Below are 17,252 nucleotides of genomic sequence, written 5' to 3'. Positions count from 1 at the left end.
GGAGCAAGATTCGACTTTATATAGTTGGGAAATAAGAGAAGAAACCAGGCAGTTACCATTCCTGCCAGAGTGGCTTCAGTCAAATCCACTTTATAGATTTTTAGAAGGTTGAAAAAGTTTCTTACCTCGTTTTCAGCAGGAAAATTCATTTCCACTTTTTGTTTCATAACTGAAAATTGCTTCCACAGGGTTCGGCTTTGTGTTCTTTCCAACTGCAAACAAATAAATCGTTTGCAGACTATGTATACACCAAAACATCTTAGAATGCTACAGTATCTTCCCACGTTGTACGAAAAATAAGTCTGGTTTTTGGATCCAACCAACAAATTTTACAGTTTTTGCAAAGTGAACCTTAAAAATTGAACCCCACCCCCCACCAATAAGTTGGTAGTATGTGCGAAGTAAGTGTTTTAGGTTCCGCAGTAATACATATCCCAATCCACGCCTGTTTTTTGGCAATACTGCAACCATTCAACTTCTTTTTTGACGACCTCGGCTATACTTCATACAGTAAAAAATCATTTGGAGATACAAAGGTTGCATACTTCAATTTTCCTACTTATAGTTTACGCTGGTAATCCTATACAAGTTTCTCTTAACAACGCCAACAAACCCCGAGCAAGTTCATATTTATGACCAACTTTAGGAAACATAAACAGTAGCCGTAAAATGCATGGAGCGCCAAGAAGCCAATTTACCCTTGTGGTGTGTTTAGTTTTTGTAGTCAGCCTAAAATATTGTTTTAGGGTTGACCAAATATGTAAGCAACAGTTTAAGGTTTAAATTATCGTATTAAGAAGAAAGGTGTGTTTAATAGAAAAAAAATACAATTGAAACGAATATGAAGCTACAAATATTTGCAAAAACGAAACTTCGTTAACATGTATATTTGGGAGGGACCATGGCCCCTTTCGCTCCTCCCCGGCTACTTCACGGGGTGTGTATCATTCTTATCTGCTTACAAATATGACTTAAACATATCAGTCCGCCCATAATCTAACGATCAAACTACCACTCAGCGCGCATATTAAGAAGATACGTCAGATGACGATCACGACCTACCTTAATTTTGTCGGTGAAATATAAACAAACGACGTCACTGCTAAAAATGCCGAGACATTTATCAGGACGTGGACAGGAACTTGCTAAGGGCATGGCTTGCACTAGTTAGCGTTTGAAGGTATTAGTTTTTTTTTTTTTTTCCGCCCTGTTTTTTTTCCTTTATGACGCAACCGCATGTGTGTGATGTCAAAATGACGTATGTTTCCGAGCACACCAACGCTTTTATTGCATGTGGCATGATCTAACCTAACATGCTGCACGCGCGTTGTTTCAAAATTTTCCAATGCTCGAAAATAGACATCATATACACGCGGTTGCGTCATGGAGTCAAGAAAAAAAAACAATTTTCGAGAATAAAAAAACATTCTACATCATATTGCATTGGATGTTTAAAGCGTAAGTCTATACCAGTTTTTTTTCGCAATTATGCAGCCATTATATCGGCAACGGATAAATTGCGTTGCAATTTATACGGGTACTGCTGATGGGCGAACTAAACAAACGACTTGATTATCGTGCTATACTTATATATGTTGTTAATTATTATGATGGTTTGCCAAAATCTCGCAACGGTGACGTGTGCAGTTTGGATACGCCAGCCCACTGCTTGATAGTCACGCGGTCGAACGTTTCAAACCGTTTCAAGCTTGCCATACTCCATCGGCCCACATTGCCGAATCGATGCAACCTGCCACACGTATTATGATGACTCCTACCACGGCACGACGACACAACTTAACAACTAAAAAACGCCTCACCCATGCGTAAGCAACGCGTTTGACAAATAAAGCTTGCGCGTGTGGGTAGATGTCAGACCATTACTCGCAAGATTGAAATAGCCCAATAAAATACACCACCGTTGCACGGTAACTTTATTTCGTGTATTTCAACTGGTTTTTATGGATATTTGTGTTGGGGACGACGAAAGTGACAGTAGTAGTAGTAGTAGTAGTTCAAGTGGTGTAGAAATTTTCTACGAAGTTGTCGATACTCGAAAAGTGGAAGAAGCGGCGTCTTTGGTGGTTGACGTTTACTACAACGATGAGCCTCTCGCACAAATGTTTCCAATCTCTCGTGAAGAGTTCGAAGCAGAGGAATGTCGTCTGATAAAGGTAATGCACAAGTTCATATTTGTTAATTAACTCGGTCTTCTAATATATGGCTCTTGTATTGGTTTGCAATTTTCTTTCCGACCAAACGCATCAAAGTTAAACTTGTATAACTTATACCCGGATTAGTTATAACGCACTGCAGGAACATAGGCTGCATAATAGAATGCACAAATCTTTCTGCCGAAACCAGAAATCGAGAACCCGCGCCTCTGGAGTCACATGCGTTTTTTTCAACCCTCTATTCTGACTCCATACGACAAGCTCATTTGAGAGAAAAACAATTATGTAAAAAAATATTCAACATTTACCGCTTTTGTCTCGGGAGTAGTGTGTGGCTGCTTAGGTTTAAAGCTCCGAGTATAACTTAGCTTAAATACCAAAAAGGTCGTAATGACTCTTTATATACGCTAAAGGTTGCTGCCCCCTGGTTTCAACCATTGTAGCATTCCGTGTCATGTCGGATGGTCGGCAATATTACCAGTTTAAACGTTTCAAAACGAATTGTTGTCCCGTCATGGAAAAGGTACCCCCGACTAATGCAACGGCATACAGTTTCATGAGTTTGCATGGTGCCCAAACCCAAATTGACCCCGTTCAAATATAGTCCTTCCCAGCTGAAAGCTAATAAATTAGTGCCGACTCAGCGGAGAGTCATTATACTATTGATCATTACGTATGTGACAATTGTATACGTCATGCGATACACACACCGGTCACATGAAGCCACCCTCGGTTGACGAGCATTAAATTGAGGTTTTAAGTTGATGGAGAAAAATCATCTTGTTGTATCAAGCAAAAATATTTGCAGGAGTCAGTTTTATTAAAATGAAAAACAATAAGCCTCGGTTGTAATTAGCTGCAGTAGGTGTTGAGCAAGCCTTGTGCGATGTACTGCTTGCAAAAATCAAGGCAGACAATTTTCAGTATTGTGTATAAGCTGCAGACAGATGGCCACTGTTTCGACCTAAAAGGATATACAGTATTCGTATCAATCATAGTAGACCTCTCTGTATACTTTTGATTCGGGAAAAATGTATTTCGCCGCAAAGTCAATTGGAATACCTTGCTTGGATTAATCCAGTTTGTTTCCTTGCATCACAGCACTTACTTAATTATCAAGTGACATGCATGAAGATGGTAATTGGCATTTCTGTTTCAACAGGGAGATTTATCGCAGGGAAGTTCAGTGGCTGCATTTGATGAAGAAACGGACAAATTATGTGGGGTTGCGGTGAACAACTTTCCAGTGTTGCAAAGCTACGAGGAAGAGTTGGAGAATCCGACGAAAAATGAGAAAACTCTCATTGTTGCCAGGGTAAGAACGCGGGTTGGAAACCCAGCTTGTGATTTTATCAAGAAACTGAATTTGGAATGCATAATTATGCTTGCGTAATGCATTGTCTTCATGTTCAGTTTTCATTGGATTTTTAAAGTTTAATTTTTAAAGCAAAACACATTATTTCCACTCAACACATTCTCTGTAGTATTTCCACAAGTGTTTATCTGTTGCAACACATTCTCTGTAATATAGAATGTACAGACAGCAAAGTCCACAAATGACATTTTCGAACCCAAGCAGGCAATAGGATATCTTCCATGGCATGTCGATGAAGCACACACAATAATAATAATTTTTTAACATGCACGCGCAGGGCTAGCTTCCGGCCAGGTCGTGCGAAATGCTTTGATGCAGTTCTGTGTGTACACATTCCAAAATGGTGGTTTGTTGGTGTTACCACTAGAATTGCAGCAGTTTTCTCACCCAAGTGGTACAGCAAAAGTAAATAAGCATTATTGAGCAGTTTTTCCCAATATACGGTTCACCTTGGGATCTGTGTAATGGTTCCAGAATGTCTCTGAATGAGCAAGAGCCAACTTTTTTAATTACATTTATATTTACGCTCTTCTTATCCCAGAGGTTTTCATTTTCCCTATATTTTCTACTATTCATATAATATCCATAATGGCACAACTTATAATTCGTCATATGAGAATTGTGTAGGGGTCCGTACCTTGGCTGATTTTACAAAAAGGTTTTGTGACAATGAAAACGTTAGTAACCACAGAGTACATGGAACTCTCTTTGTAAAATTCTGGCACTTTTTAACATTTCGACATAACGCAGATTTGAATACTAAAACTTATTTTGTAACATTCACAGCTAACCAGAGGAGTATGCATATGTATATATTGGTCTATTTAGTTACCAACATCTGATGGTCCTATGTATGCAGGATTACATTGGTTTCAAAGTTTGTGCGTAAATAAAAAATTACGTTTATGTCCGCAGTTTCTTGATCACATGTGCACTGAAGTCTTCATGTTGACGGAACCTCTTTTCTACATAGATATTGTCGTTGTCGCACCAGAATATCGTAGAAAGGGGATTGGATCCGAACTGGTAATGAGGTACAAGCTCTATTGTACGTGAAACGATTTAAGTTTCAAATGACTTTTTGCCTGGTTAAAAATTTGCAGAAAGGCAACATTTCGGAGTCCAAACCAAGTTTATTTTTAAATAATTTGATATCTTGTATTTTCGCGACTTGATTACAGGCAAACGACAAACGTTTTGAAACATAATAACACACTTAACAAACACGTAACGTTTTGACGCTTGGTTGTAATGCATGTTTTGAAGAATCAGCATCAGTCACGCGTCTGTGTTAAGCAGCAAAGATTACGATGCACCTAACATTTGCATGACATATCTACCATGAGTGACGGCTAATCTCTTGTAGAAGCGAACAACGTGCTTTGCAACTCGGTGGCAGTGTTGTGTATTCGGTAACAACGTCCCTTCACTCAAAAAAACTTTTCCAGCAACTGGGTTACCAGGTCATGAAAGAAGTTCGCTACAGCGATTACGTGGACCCGGTTGCTCAACGCAAGCCGTTTCTGGATCCACCGATTCCTCATCTGACGGCGTCGCTTGTTGTAAAACATCTACTTCATGATAACAGTGAATCGCACACTATACCATATTAATAGCGATGTATTATGCTCACATAGTCCCATTGTTGGTGTCAAACGTGTTGCATACCTTTCAAAATCCGTTCTTCAGGGTGGGTGATTAGCAAAATCAGTCGAGCGCCCGACCTATATGCCAAGAAAAAAACCTGATCGGAATTCCTATCCAGGACATCCTGGGTCTGAACCTCGTTGTGATGTCAAAAAAGGCCGATCTTTAGGCAAATTTACGTGGAATTTATTCAACCCACGTTTTATCTTATATGGGAAAAGTTGCGCCTTCTGGCTACCCATGGCTTGAGACATACAAAGCTGTTTTGTAGAAGCAAAGCTTTGCCGTATATAGCTGGCGAAACCTTACATGAATAAGATCTTCGGTAATTGTTGCAAGAAGGTCTCGGTTATTGAAAATGTCGTTGACTTTCGCTAACAATTTTAAGTTTAAATATATTTTATCGCGATCACCCGCCTTTAAAAGATAAAACGTCAGTCTGTAATTGTAAAGCTGTATTTCCGTCAAGAGCACACGTTTGTCAGCAGAAATCACTTATTTTACAAAGCTCTATTGCACTGTGGCGGTTAGTCATATTTTTTTAAATGAATAGTAATGTTTATTTTTTTGTTCTACCTCAATAAAAAAAATCATATAAAGTTTCAAATTGCACCATAAAAATTTAGTAAAGAAAAATTTCAATGCTGTTTAAAAAAATTTCCCAAAAATTTCAAATTCCATTGACTTTGTTTTTTGTTTCATAGAATAGAAACCATTGGCAAACAGAATCTGCACTCCACTTACAGTTTTTTTTTGTTATGTTTTTTTTAGTATTGAGCAATTACAATAGCCGAACAGTTATTAGAGTCATACCATTGTATACTATGCGCCTTTATTCATATATTTACCGAGAATAAATTCTGACACATTTTCTACACGCATTTGTTTACCTTCTGCACTACACAGTTGGGACTCGTATATTTCTTAACTTTGAACAAACCGTTAAAGGACGCCACGGAGCAGACAGAGCCTCACGATCATGAAAATGTACACAAGTGGACAAGCGATTGGCAACATCGGTAAAGCGTCCGATTAGTTTAACAACTTGACATTATCAATTGGAAGGATTGCTAGGGCCCGAGGTATGGATGCCCGTAAACCACACAGTTGCCAGCACATCCACGGGAAGCCGTTGACAGCTTTCACGTCCACATGTTCGGTCACACCACAGCTATGACATTCGGGCGAACATGGTGATGTATTAACGTTAAGAAAAGTACAAGCAGGTGCTAAATTCGACTGTCAGGGCGTTAGTGCAATTTTGGGATAGATTGGATAAATTGTGATTTTTCAGGTGTGCTAAGTGGTAGATGTTCGTTACTTCGTTGCTTTGTTTTGTATTTAATTCTTTTTACCTGTCAATTCTTTTGGTTGACTTAAACATGTAAAATACAAGCACTAAAGTAGTCAAAAACTGCACCACGTTTTACGTATTGTACAGTAGGGGAGACCGGGGATACCTCGGACCAGGTATTTTAGGTCACAATTAAGTGTTGTTATGACACTTTAACAAAAGCTTAATGTCTCCATCACACGTTAACAGGAACTTTGGAATTAAATCATGTCTGCCTAAAATATTATGATCAAAAAAGTCAATTTATCAGTGAAACCAAGTTTTTCAATTTGTAAGTGTAAGGCTATATATCAGTCACAGTTAATCAAAATGCAGTAATTTTTGGTTAATTGCATAATCAAATATGTATTTGTGTAACCTTAAAAAATACGGCCATTTTTTAATAATTTTCTATGTCGTTACGTGGTCGGGGATACTTCGGACATCATGGCAAGAAATCGCGAGAAGACAACACTTTTTGAGTTTTATGAAAAATTATCAGGTCATAAAAGAGATTAAACAAAGACTTGATGAAATGATCGAATTTTGGCAGGAAGAATAAGCCCCAAAGATAAAAAATCGTTTGTTGATCCGAAAATCTATGATATCCGTGCTGCCGTTAAAAGTACACGAGTTACCCAAAACGTGAACGTGTTGAAGGGTCGAAACGATAAGTGGCCACGCCCTGATTCCTGAAAGCTTGAATGATATTTTATGCGCTGATGCCCCTAAGCTGATATTGCGCCAAGTTTGATTTCAGCTATTTGTTAAATAAACAAAAAAAACGTCTGTTAAAACTTGCTGTCCGAGATATCCCCAGTCATGTCCGATGTTACCCCGGTACCGGGGTGACTTCGGACATTTGAGACCTGTTTAAAAAATGGGCTGAATGATCATTTTTAGTGAGCTAAAACGAACAAAAACCCGTTTGTTTTTTGAGCAATGCTTTACTAGTTGTGCTTTACTAGTTCCGAGCTAGCCCCGGTCTCCCCTACATGTTTTGGCCTAATCTAATCACTGACCATTACGGAATCTTTGGTTTCATGATTTCCGTAACAGTAAATTGGTCGTAATTCCGTTACAGAAAAATACTACAGGGAAACAGCCTTCAAAAACTGGTTCAAATTAGCTCCAATCTCCGCAAAAAAAACATTGGCAATGCAGACGACACGAGCAACTGAAATTGTGAATCAAACCGTGGGGTGGAGTGTTGATATTCGTTGTTTTCCAAAGGAAGTTGCAAAGAGCAATATCGAAGATCCTATCTGTCAGGCAGTGTTGAAGGTAAGTCAAAGCCGTCATACCAAATCGAATTTGGATGTATATAGTTAAATAATTTTTTAAAGCAGTGGTTTCCTAACTGTGGGCCGTTACCCAGTAGTAGGTCGCGGATAAATTTTCAGTGGGCCATATAGAGTCCATTCACTACAGCTTGAATCTTGAAGTATAGTTGTACTGTATGTACCACATGTTAAATTTAATCATTTTGATGAACGTAGTTGGGTATGGCTTGCTGTCAATTTCACGACGGATGTGTATGCGTTCAATTAAAGGTATAGTTGCTAACTTGGTCTGTGCCCGTTTCGTTAGTTGTGTGAGCAGCGCAATGGTGACATATCCACATGAAACAAGATCGGTTTAAATGCTGATTTAATGCAATATCCAACATTAATCCTCATACGAAACCTGGCACGTGTCCTGGTATAGAAGGCACGTCAAAAAGGAAATTTTATCAAATAGACAGGCGCCTTGAACCTTAATAACCTTACATTTGCAGGACGCCCTCGTTGGTTTGGGGCTGGTCTTCGGTCAAATCCAACTGGCGAGGGTCGTGATGTCGTGGATTGGTTTCATTTTCGCCTGCGCGGGAAATGTGGCTGTGCTTGCGAGCGTCACCGTGTGGCGAAGTACGGCGCAAATAAAAAAACACCAGATGGTCATCATCAACATGAGTGTCGCCAACCTTTGCTTCACCTTCTTCATTTTTCCATTAGGTGAGGAAGTTACCTGTAAATTTACACACGAAGAATGTAGATGCTTAATGTTATGAAATATATGGGATATTTCCGCAGTTTTACAACAGTTATTCACACAGACAAACTGTTTTAATGATAAACGAGGTTTCATGCCTTTGATACTTTTACAGATGGGATCTGGCAAACTACCATGGTATGGTTCGGCGGGGATTTCCTGTGCAGATTTCTAAATATGGGCAAACAGTTTGCCATGTACATCGCGTCGGCCATCGTCGCGGTTGGTTAACAGTTTTTTTTATATCACATAATGCTGACCTAACCATGCTCGGTGCTCAAATGTTTAGAAACAACTTGGTCAGACTTTAAAAACTTACTTCAGATAATCTGGGACTTTTTCGGACAAATAAATTCGAAGTAAAACGGCTTGGCATTTCTGTTAAGGAAGTTAATCTGCTTGTCACCAGCGGTATACGTAACGCAAAGGTTGTGAAGCACCAGCTTAAAATGTCAAGACGACATCCGTCATCCATATACCTTACAAATAAAACCTCATCGCGATTCTTGTCTTGGGTAATCTGAGTTCGAATCTCAGTGCGTTAAAAAATGCCACGACGAAATTTAATAACTTGCTGTTTCCCCTTGAATAGGTGATGGCAATTGAGAAGGTTATTTCTCTTCTTCGAGCCTCATCTGTCAACGAAATGCGGGCGGTTGTTGTGAAAAGAATGTTAATCGCCGCATGGATGTACAGCTTGCTCAACTCCATTCCTGCAGTGAGTTGGAAATTATGTTTCGACACCAGATTTTTTATGCATTATGGCTTCAATGTTATAACATCCATAACAATGCGCAATTTCCAAAATTTTTTTGAAAAAATGCTGTAAGAATTGGAATGCGATGGATCTCATCATTAATTTAAACTTATCCACTGCATGGCAAAATCATTGTGGAAGTCATTTGAACAATGTATTGAATGTTTTTGAGGCGCATTGTAACAAAAGATTTCTTTCAAACCAACAATAAAATAGTTAGTTAAAGGTAACTTATACTTTCGTCCGTAATGTCCAAACTCAATTTGTGACAAAACCCCTCAGTTACGGTAAAAGCCGTTGTGTTGGAATCTACCCAGAGCATCATCTTTTCTGCGTTTGAAATCGGAATTAAGCACGAGAATTGCTCGAAATTGAGCTTTGTCCAATGTGGTGATTACTGCTTGCTCGACAAGAAGGCAAAATCCTCATATTTCCTCTACACAATGTGCATGTCCTTCATCGTCCCGGTGACCATCATCATAGGCTGCTACTGCATTATAATTGTGGTGCTGGCACGAATGTCAGAGAACACGAAAGGTAAGGATGGACGCCATGTTTGTTTATTTGAACAAGACGCTGGAAATAAACATAGGGCGCGCTGGCACAAATGCCGGTCAAAATTTCTGTTGGACTTTACAAGCACCGCCCGCTGCACTGCGGGAACAAAACTCACTAATAACCACCAACAAAAGTGATTTTAAGGCAGAATGGGATTTAACAAAACAAATTATTTGAAGGAAGAATTTCAGTATGTTGGTATTTAATCGAACTAGAGTTGTTCTGTGTTACATTCGGGTGTTTGTCGTGATGCTTTGAGTCTCGGTTTGAGTATAATTTATCCCACAGACGAACGGAGTCAACTGACCGACAAACGACTTCGACAGGCCAGAAGATCTTGGCAGATTGTCACGTTGCTGCTCACGGCGTCTTTTTTCATCTGTTGGGGACCCTACTACTTTGGGGGGATTGTTTACTATTTTGATGAAAGTGTCTTGGATCATAAGGTACGTGTTTTCAACACAAACTCACAATATCAACACCTTACGTTTGACACTCAATAATGTAAAAAAGTTAATCGCTTTTTTGTGGACTTTTAAAAGAAATGTTTTTTACTGTGATGCAATACCTCTAACATCATTTCCTCTTTCCAAGACATACATAAAAACAATAGTAGGAATCTAAATTCTGTTCATTTTAGCAGAAACTTATGCCATAGTTAGTTGCTTTGTTGGACAAACTTTATAGGCAGGCACTCGCCAACCCCAGGCACCCAAGGAAAGTTTGATGAAAAATTTACGTCGTGGGTTATAAAGTAAATCCGATGTAGTTCATACAATGGGTCATTGCGATGCAGCAGTCACTGAACGAATTGTCAACATATTACCCACGTGTATTTTGGCATGCAAATTTGACATAAATTGCATTAAACTTTGTAGATAATGATGCTCCTGGTAATTTCGTCTTATTTTTATCCGTGCTTACAACCCATCATCACTCTTGTGCAAATAAAGGAAGTGCGCGCCACCTTGCGGACGCGAACCTACGGACATATTTCGTCCATTTTCAGGTGAAGTGGGTTAATTAATTATTTTTTTAAAATAATTTTTGATTTGCAAAATAATTCAATTGAAAAAACGCTGGTCTCACAAAGCACACACGTGGCCTATGTTTAGTTCACAATCCGAAGATTTTCGAAGTCACCTTTTGTTCAGTCAAGGCGTCGTTAATGCGTTATTAACGGAAAGTAGGTCCTGATATCAACAATGAAATGTGAAAAATAAGTTTTGAAACCACATGTAAGAAATTTTCTCCAATCCAAGTCTCCACACCAAATGAGCTGTTTTGTTGTCTAAGTTAACAATTGCTTTCTTCAGTTACTTTATCCTTTGCAGTAAACATAACTTGGTTTTTAGACGTAATTGAATGAATCGAAAGGGACAAAAAGGTATTCTGACATCGCTCCAGGAACTTCCTCTGAGGATATAACCAAACAACTGAGTTTGGATCACAAAACATGTCCGATTCTGCATGTAACCCTGTTTGTTCCACATCATAACTATTTTTTTTTATCATCAGCGTGGTTGTTAGTAACTGCTATTCCTGCTGCCAGGCATACTAGTTAATCAGCATCGTTTCTCTGGCACTTAAGTTTCTGAAAGCGTTTATTTGAAACCGACGCTGTTTCTAGAGTTTAAACTGCAGACGAAACGTCGGTTCCAAATAAACACTTCAAAAACTTAAGTGCCTGAAGAACGATTGTGGTTGTTAATGTTGTTGTGCAAAATACAAAGAAATAAAGTTGTTCATCACAGTCCCCTTTAAAATGTCATTTCGCATACCGAGACATGTTTTTTATTTCTTGTTGAACAAATCGCTAAACACCGGCGCAAGAAATTTGAAATCGTCTGATCTTACATGTTTGGTGTCAACTTTAGGTTGATCTTCACCTATTTCCGTTTCCATCGGTCCCATTTCCTCGAATTCAGGAACAATTTTATCACTGAAACACGATTGATCACTGTCAGTTGGAAAGTAAAAAAAATCTTACCGGAATCATTGAATTCGCACGAAAAAATGAACCATTATGGTTTCGTATACTATAGCTCAGATTTCTTGAATAATTTACTATATTTAAGTTTCTCGTAACGATTTGGGATACGTCAGTCATTGAATTTTTACTGGAACGGCGTTCCGTCAAGAATTCTTATACCGGAACGGCGTTCCAGGCCTCCGGCTAACTTTCGTCACAAAGGTTTATGGGTTTTGGGGTCTGAATATAACACAACGCACAAAAAGCATTGAATTTGCGTTTTGGCACAACATAAAGCATAAGTGCAGCCAAACCCATGTGCTACTCGATTATTATTGCTTGCTCTTCATTGCACATAAACTTTGTTCATAAGAAATGCCAATAAAAAATGAGCTTTGAAAAACACCAACAAAATGCAAAATGATCGAGATCAGTTGAACGTGATTAAAGCGAAGTCATACGAGTCCCATTGAGTTGGGGTCAAAACCATATTGAGTAACCAAGCCGATAGCAACAACTTCGTGCATTGAACAATATCCTGTTAACGACGCAGAAAGAATGTGTAAATTTAAAGAAATTAAGTCAATGTTATGAAACTATCAGAAGTTTCAAAATGATGGAGGACAATACCCGACAGTCATCATGCCCATGTTGAATAAATATTCCTGTCGTGAATTACTTGACAACATCAATTGGAGGGATTACTAGGGCCAGAGGAATGGATGCCCGTTAACCACACTGTTGACCGCACAACCACGGGAAGCCATTGACAGCTTTCACGTCAATATGCGCGGTTACACCACAGCTATGACATTCGGGCGAACACGGAAATGTATTAACGCCAAGAAAAGTACAAGCAGATGCTAAATTCGACTGTCAGAGCGTTAATGCAACTTTGGGATTTGGATAAAGTGATTTTTCAGGTGTGCTAAGTGGCAGATGTTCGTTACTTCGTTGCTTTGTTTTGTTTTTAATTAATTTTACCTGTCAATTATTTTAGTTAACTATAACAAGTAAAATACAGGCACCAAAGTAATCAAAATAGTCAATCCTTACGAAAAATTTATTCAAGCTATGGTACGGTACATGTTTTGGACTAATCTAATCACTGACCATTACGGAATCTTTGGTTTCATGATATCCGTAACAGTTAATTGGTCGTAATTTCGTTACAGAAAAATACTACAGGGAAATATCCTTCAAAAACTGGTTCAAATTAGCGCCAATCTCCGCAAAAAAAAAACATTGGCAATGCAGACGACACGAGCAACTGAAATTGTGAATCAAACCGTGGGGTGGAGTGTTGATACTCGTTGTTTTCCAAAGGAAGTTGCAAAGAGTAATATCGAAGATCCTATATGTCAGGCAGTGTTAAAGGTAAGTCGAAGCCGTCATACCAAATCGAATTTGGATGTATATGGTTGATAGTTTTTTAAAGCAGTGGTTTCCTAACTGTGGGCCGTGACCCAGTAGTGGGCCGCGGATAAATTTTCTTTGGGCCATATAGAGGTATTTGAATAGATTGGACTATTTTACAAAATAATTGCTTTGTTTCAAAAAATATTTCAAGCTTTTTGAAAGCTTACCAGAGAGATTTTGTACAAGCCGTTATAAAAAACAGATTCGTGACGCGGATTAGTTAAACTGCATAAAAATGTTCCCGCCTATTTAACCGCCGCAACGAGGACAGCAAAACTACAAAACAATATTTGTGGTCCATTCGCTACAGCTTGAATCTTGAAGTATAGTTGTACTGTACGTACCACGTGTTAAATTTAATCAATTTTACGAACGCAGTGGGTATGGCTTGCTGTCAATTTCACGACGGATGTGTATGCGTTCAATTGAAGGTATAGTTGCTAACTTGGTCTGTGCCCGTTTCGTTAGTTGTGTGAGCACTCAAAGAGCGCAATGGTGACATATCCACATGAAACAAGATCGGTTTAAATGCTGATTTAATGCAATATCCAACACCCTTACACGAAACCTCGCACGTGTCCTGGTATATAGATGGCACGTCAAAAAGGAAATTTTGTCAAATAGACAGGGGCTTTGAACTTTAATAACCTTACGTTTGCAGGACGCCCTCGTTGGTTTGGGGCTGGTCTTCGGTCAAATCCAACTGGCGAGGGTCGTGATGTCATGGATTGGTTTCATTTTCGCCTGCGCGGGAAATGTGGCTGTGCTTGCGAGCGTCACCGTGTGGCGAAGTACGGCGCAAATAAAAAAACACCAGATGGTCATCATCAACATGAGTGTCGCAAACCTTTGCTTCACCTTCTTCATTTTTCCATTAGGTGAGGAAGTTACCTGTAAATTTACACACGAAGAATGTAGATGCTTAATGTCATGAAATATATGGGATATTTCCGCAATCTTACAACAGTTATTCACACAGACAAACTTTTTTAATGATAACCGAGGTTTCATGCCTTTAATACTTTTACAGATGGGATCTGGCAAGCTACCATGGTATGGTTCGGCGGGGATTTCCTGTGCAGATTTCTAAATATGGGCAAACAGTTTGCCATGTACATCGCGTCGGCCATCGTCGCGGTTGGTTAACAGTTTTTTTATATCACATAATGCTGACCTAACTATGCTCGGTGCTCAAATGTTTAGAAACAACTTGGTCAGACTTTAAAAACTTACTTCAGATAATCTGGGACTTTTTCGGACAAATAAATTCGAAGTAAAACGGCTTGGCATTTCTGTTAAGGAAGTTAATCTGCTTGTCACCAGCGGTATACGTAACGCAAAGGTTGTGAAGCACCAGCTTAAAATGTCAAGGCGACATCGGTCATCCATATACCTTACAAATAAAACCTCATCGCGATTCTTGTCCTGGGTAACCTGAGTTCGAATCTCAGTGCTGAAGTGCCACGACGAAATTTAATAACTTGCTGTTTCCCCTTGAATAGGTGATGGCAATTGAGAAGGTTATTTCTCTTCTTCGAGCCTCATCTGTCAACGAAATGCGGGCGGTTGTTGTGAAAAGAATGTTAATCGCCGCATGGATGTACAGCTTGCTCAACTCCATTCCTGCAGTGAGTTGGAAATTATGTTTCGACACCAGATTTTTTATGCATTATGGCTTCAATGTTATAACATCCATAACAATGCGTAATTTCCAAAATTTTTTTGAAAAAATGCTGTAAAAATCGGAATGCGATGGATCTCATCATTAATTTAAACTTATCCACTGCATGGCAAAATCATTGTGGAAGTCATTTGAACAATGTATTGAATGTTTTTGAGGCGCATTGTAACAAAAGATTTCTTTCAAACCAACAATAAAATAGTTACTAAAAGGTAACTTATACATTCGTCCGTAATGTCCAAACTCAATTTGTGACAAAACACCTCAGTTACGGTAAAGGCCGTTGTGTTGGAATCTACCCAGAGCATCATCTTTTCTGCGTTTGAAATCGGAATTAAGCACGAGAATTGCTCGAAATTGAGCTTTGTCCAATGTGGTGATTACTGCTTGCTCGACAAGAAGGCAAAATCCTCATATTTTCTCTACACAATGTGCATGTCCTTCATCGTCCCGGTGACCATCATCATAGGCTGCTACTGCATTATAATTGTGGCGCTGGCACGAATGTCAGAGAACACGAAAGGTAAGGATGGACGCCATGTTTGTTTATTTAAACAAGACGATGGAAATAAACATAGGGCGCGCTGGCACAAATGCCGGTCAGAATTTCTGTTGGACTTTGCAAGCACCGCCCGCTGCACTGCGGGAACAAAACTCATCAATAACCACCAAATAAAAGCGATTTAAGGCAACATGGGATTTTACAAAACAAATTATTTGAAGGAAGAATTTCAGTATGTTCGTATTTAATTGAACTAGAGTTGTTCTGTGTCTTTGAGCCTCGGTTTGAGTACAATTTATCCCACAGACGAACGGAGTCAACTGACCGACAAACGACTTCGACAGGTCAGAAGATCTTGGCAGATTGTCACGTTGCTGCTCACGGCGTCCTTTTTCATCTGTTGGGGACCCTACTACTTTGGGGGGATTGTGTACTATTTTGATGAAAGTGTCTTGGATCATAAGGTACGTGTTTTCAACACAAACTCACAAACTCACAATATCAATACCTTACGTTTGACACTCAATAATGTAAAAAAGTTAATCGCTTTTTTGTGGACTTTTGCAAGAGACGTGTTTAACTGTGATGCAATACCTCTAACATCATTTCCTCTGATTTTTAAAGACATACATAAAAACAATAGTAGGAATCTAAATTATGTTCCTTTTAGCAGAAACTTATGCCATAGTTAGTTGCTTTGTTGGACAAACTTTATAGACAGGCACTCGCCAACCCCAGGCACCCATGGAAAGTTTGATGAAAAATTTACGTCGTGGGTTATAAAGTAAATCCGATGTAGTTCATACAATGGGTCATTGCGATGCAGCAGTCACTGAACGAATTGTCAACATATTACCACGTGTATTTTGGTATGTTCGTTCAAATTTGACATAAATTGCATTAAACTTTGTAGATAATGATGCTCCTGGTAATTTCGTCTTATTTTTATCCGTGCTTACAACCCATCATCACTCTTGTGCAAATAAAGGAAGTGCGCGCCACCTTGCGGACGCGAACCTACGGACATATTTCGTCCATTTTCAGGTGAAGTGGGTTAATTAATTATTTTTTTGAAATAATTTTTGATTTGTTTGAATTCAATTGAAAAAATGCTGGTCTCACAATGCACACACGTGGCCTAGGTTTAGTTCACAATCCGAAGATTTTTGAAGTCACCTTTTGTTCAGTAAAGGCGTCGTTAATATGTTATTAACGGAAAGTAGCTCTGATATCGACAATGAAATGTGAAAAATAAGTTTTGAAACCACATGTAAGGAATTTTCTCCAATCCAAGTCTCCACACAAAATGAGCTGTTTTGTTGTCTAAGTTAACAGTTGCTTTCTTCAGTTACTTTATCCTTTGCAGTAAACATAACTTGGTTTTTAGACGTAATTGATTGAATCGCAAGGGACAAAAAGGTATTCTGACATCGCTCCAGGAACTTCCTCTGAGGATATAACCAAACAACTGAGTTTGGATCACAAAACATGTCCGATCCTGCATGTAACCCTTTTTGTTTCACATCATAACCAAAGTTTTTTTTATCATCAGCGTGGTTGTTAATAACTGCTATTTCTGCTGCCATGCATGCTAGTTAATCAGCTCGTTTCTCTGGCACTTAAGTTTCTGAAAGCGTTTATTTGAAACCGACGCTGTTTCTAAAGTTTAATCTGCAGACGAAACGTCGGTTCCAAATAAACACTTCAGAAACTTAGGTGCCAGAAGAACGATTGTGGTTGTGAATGTTGTTGTGCAAAATACAAAGACATAAAGTTGTTCATCACAGTCCCTTTCAAAATGTC

At 38.9% G+C, this 17,252-nt stretch overlaps 4 protein-coding genes across 4 annotated transcripts; all 4 read left to right on the top strand.

Annotated features, from left to right (window-relative positions):
• The first annotated feature begins 1,961 nt into the window (after positions 1-1,961).
• Positions 1,962-5,767, top strand: LOC145901870 (uncharacterized). Its single transcript, XM_082989715.1, has 4 exons — positions 1,962-2,174; positions 3,337-3,489; positions 4,465-4,583; positions 4,916-5,767. The coding sequence occupies exons 1-4, from the start codon at positions 1,962-1,964 to the stop codon at positions 5,160-5,162; spliced, it is 732 nt and encodes a 243-aa protein (XP_082845841.1). The 3' UTR covers positions 5,163-5,767.
• Positions 5,768-7,630: 1,863 nt separating this feature from the next.
• Positions 7,631-9,608, top strand: LOC145901782 (gonadotropin-releasing hormone II receptor-like). Its single transcript, XM_082989601.1, has 5 exons — positions 7,631-7,813; positions 8,307-8,523; positions 8,676-8,782; positions 9,153-9,278; positions 9,600-9,608. Exons 1-5 carry the CDS (start codon positions 7,688-7,690, stop codon positions 9,606-9,608), a joined length of 585 nt encoding a protein of 194 aa, XP_082845727.1. The 5' UTR covers positions 7,631-7,687.
• A 125-nt stretch (positions 9,609-9,733) lies between these two features.
• Positions 9,734-11,366, top strand: LOC145917824 (gonadotropin-releasing hormone receptor-like). Its single transcript, XM_083003114.1, has 4 exons — positions 9,734-9,854; positions 10,164-10,321; positions 10,754-10,884; positions 11,231-11,366. The coding sequence occupies exons 1-4, from the start codon at positions 9,761-9,763 to the stop codon at positions 11,238-11,240; spliced, it is 393 nt and encodes a 130-aa protein (XP_082859240.1). The 5' UTR covers positions 9,734-9,760; the 3' UTR covers positions 11,241-11,366.
• Positions 11,367-14,771: 3,405 nt separating this feature from the next.
• LOC145901687 (gonadotropin-releasing hormone II receptor-like) lies at positions 14,772-16,497 on the top strand. Its single transcript, XM_082989483.1, has 4 exons — positions 14,772-14,894; positions 15,227-15,470; positions 15,756-15,913; positions 16,363-16,497. Exons 1-4 carry the CDS (start codon positions 14,772-14,774, stop codon positions 16,495-16,497), a joined length of 660 nt encoding a protein of 219 aa, XP_082845609.1.
• Positions 16,498-17,252: the final 755 nt, after the last annotated feature.

Source organism: Ascidia mentula, chromosome 1 (genome assembly GCF_947561715.1).
Source record: "Ascidia mentula chromosome 1, kaAscMent1.1, whole genome shotgun sequence".
Lineage (NCBI taxonomy): Eukaryota > Metazoa > Chordata > Ascidiacea > Phlebobranchia > Ascidiidae > Ascidia > Ascidia mentula.
This window is presented reverse-complemented; position numbering and strand designations above follow the sequence as displayed.

What these genes read in the sequence shown, in the direction of transcription:
- LOC145901870 (XM_082989715.1), top strand. Translation starts at nt 1,962, where the DNA reads ATGGATATTTGTGTTGGGGACGACGAAAGTGACAGTAGTAGTAGTAGT. An exon ending in AGGAATGTCGTCTGATAAAG is followed by an intron (nt 2,175 to 3,336) that starts GTAATGCACAAG and finishes CTGTTTCAACAG; the next exon opens with GGAGATTTATCGCAGGGAAG. An exon ending in AAACTCTCATTGTTGCCAGG is followed by an intron (nt 3,490 to 4,464) that starts GTAAGAACGCGG and finishes TTATGTCCGCAG; the next exon opens with TTTCTTGATCACATGTGCAC.
- LOC145901782 (XM_082989601.1), top strand. Translation starts at nt 7,688, where the DNA reads ATGCAGACGACACGAGCAACTGAAATTGTGAATCAAACCGTGGGGTGG. An exon ending in TCTGTCAGGCAGTGTTGAAG is followed by an intron (nt 7,814 to 8,306) that starts GTAAGTCAAAGC and finishes TTACATTTGCAG; the next exon opens with GACGCCCTCGTTGGTTTGGG. An exon ending in CTTCTTCATTTTTCCATTAG is followed by an intron (nt 8,524 to 8,675) that starts GTGAGGAAGTTA and finishes ATACTTTTACAG; the next exon opens with ATGGGATCTGGCAAACTACC.
- LOC145917824 (XM_083003114.1), top strand. Translation starts at nt 9,761, where the DNA reads ATGTGCATGTCCTTCATCGTCCCGGTGACCATCATCATAGGCTGCTAC. An exon ending in AATGTCAGAGAACACGAAAG is followed by an intron (nt 9,855 to 10,163) that starts GTAAGGATGGAC and finishes TTTATCCCACAG; the next exon opens with ACGAACGGAGTCAACTGACC. An exon ending in AAAGTGTCTTGGATCATAAG is followed by an intron (nt 10,322 to 10,753) that starts GTACGTGTTTTC and finishes TAAACTTTGTAG; the next exon opens with ATAATGATGCTCCTGGTAAT.
- LOC145901687 (XM_082989483.1), top strand. Translation starts at nt 14,772, where the DNA reads ATGGCAATTGAGAAGGTTATTTCTCTTCTTCGAGCCTCATCTGTCAAC. An exon ending in TGCTCAACTCCATTCCTGCA is followed by an intron (nt 14,895 to 15,226) that starts GTGAGTTGGAAA and finishes GTTACGGTAAAG; the next exon opens with GCCGTTGTGTTGGAATCTAC. An exon ending in AAAGTGTCTTGGATCATAAG is followed by an intron (nt 15,914 to 16,362) that starts GTACGTGTTTTC and finishes TAAACTTTGTAG; the next exon opens with ATAATGATGCTCCTGGTAAT.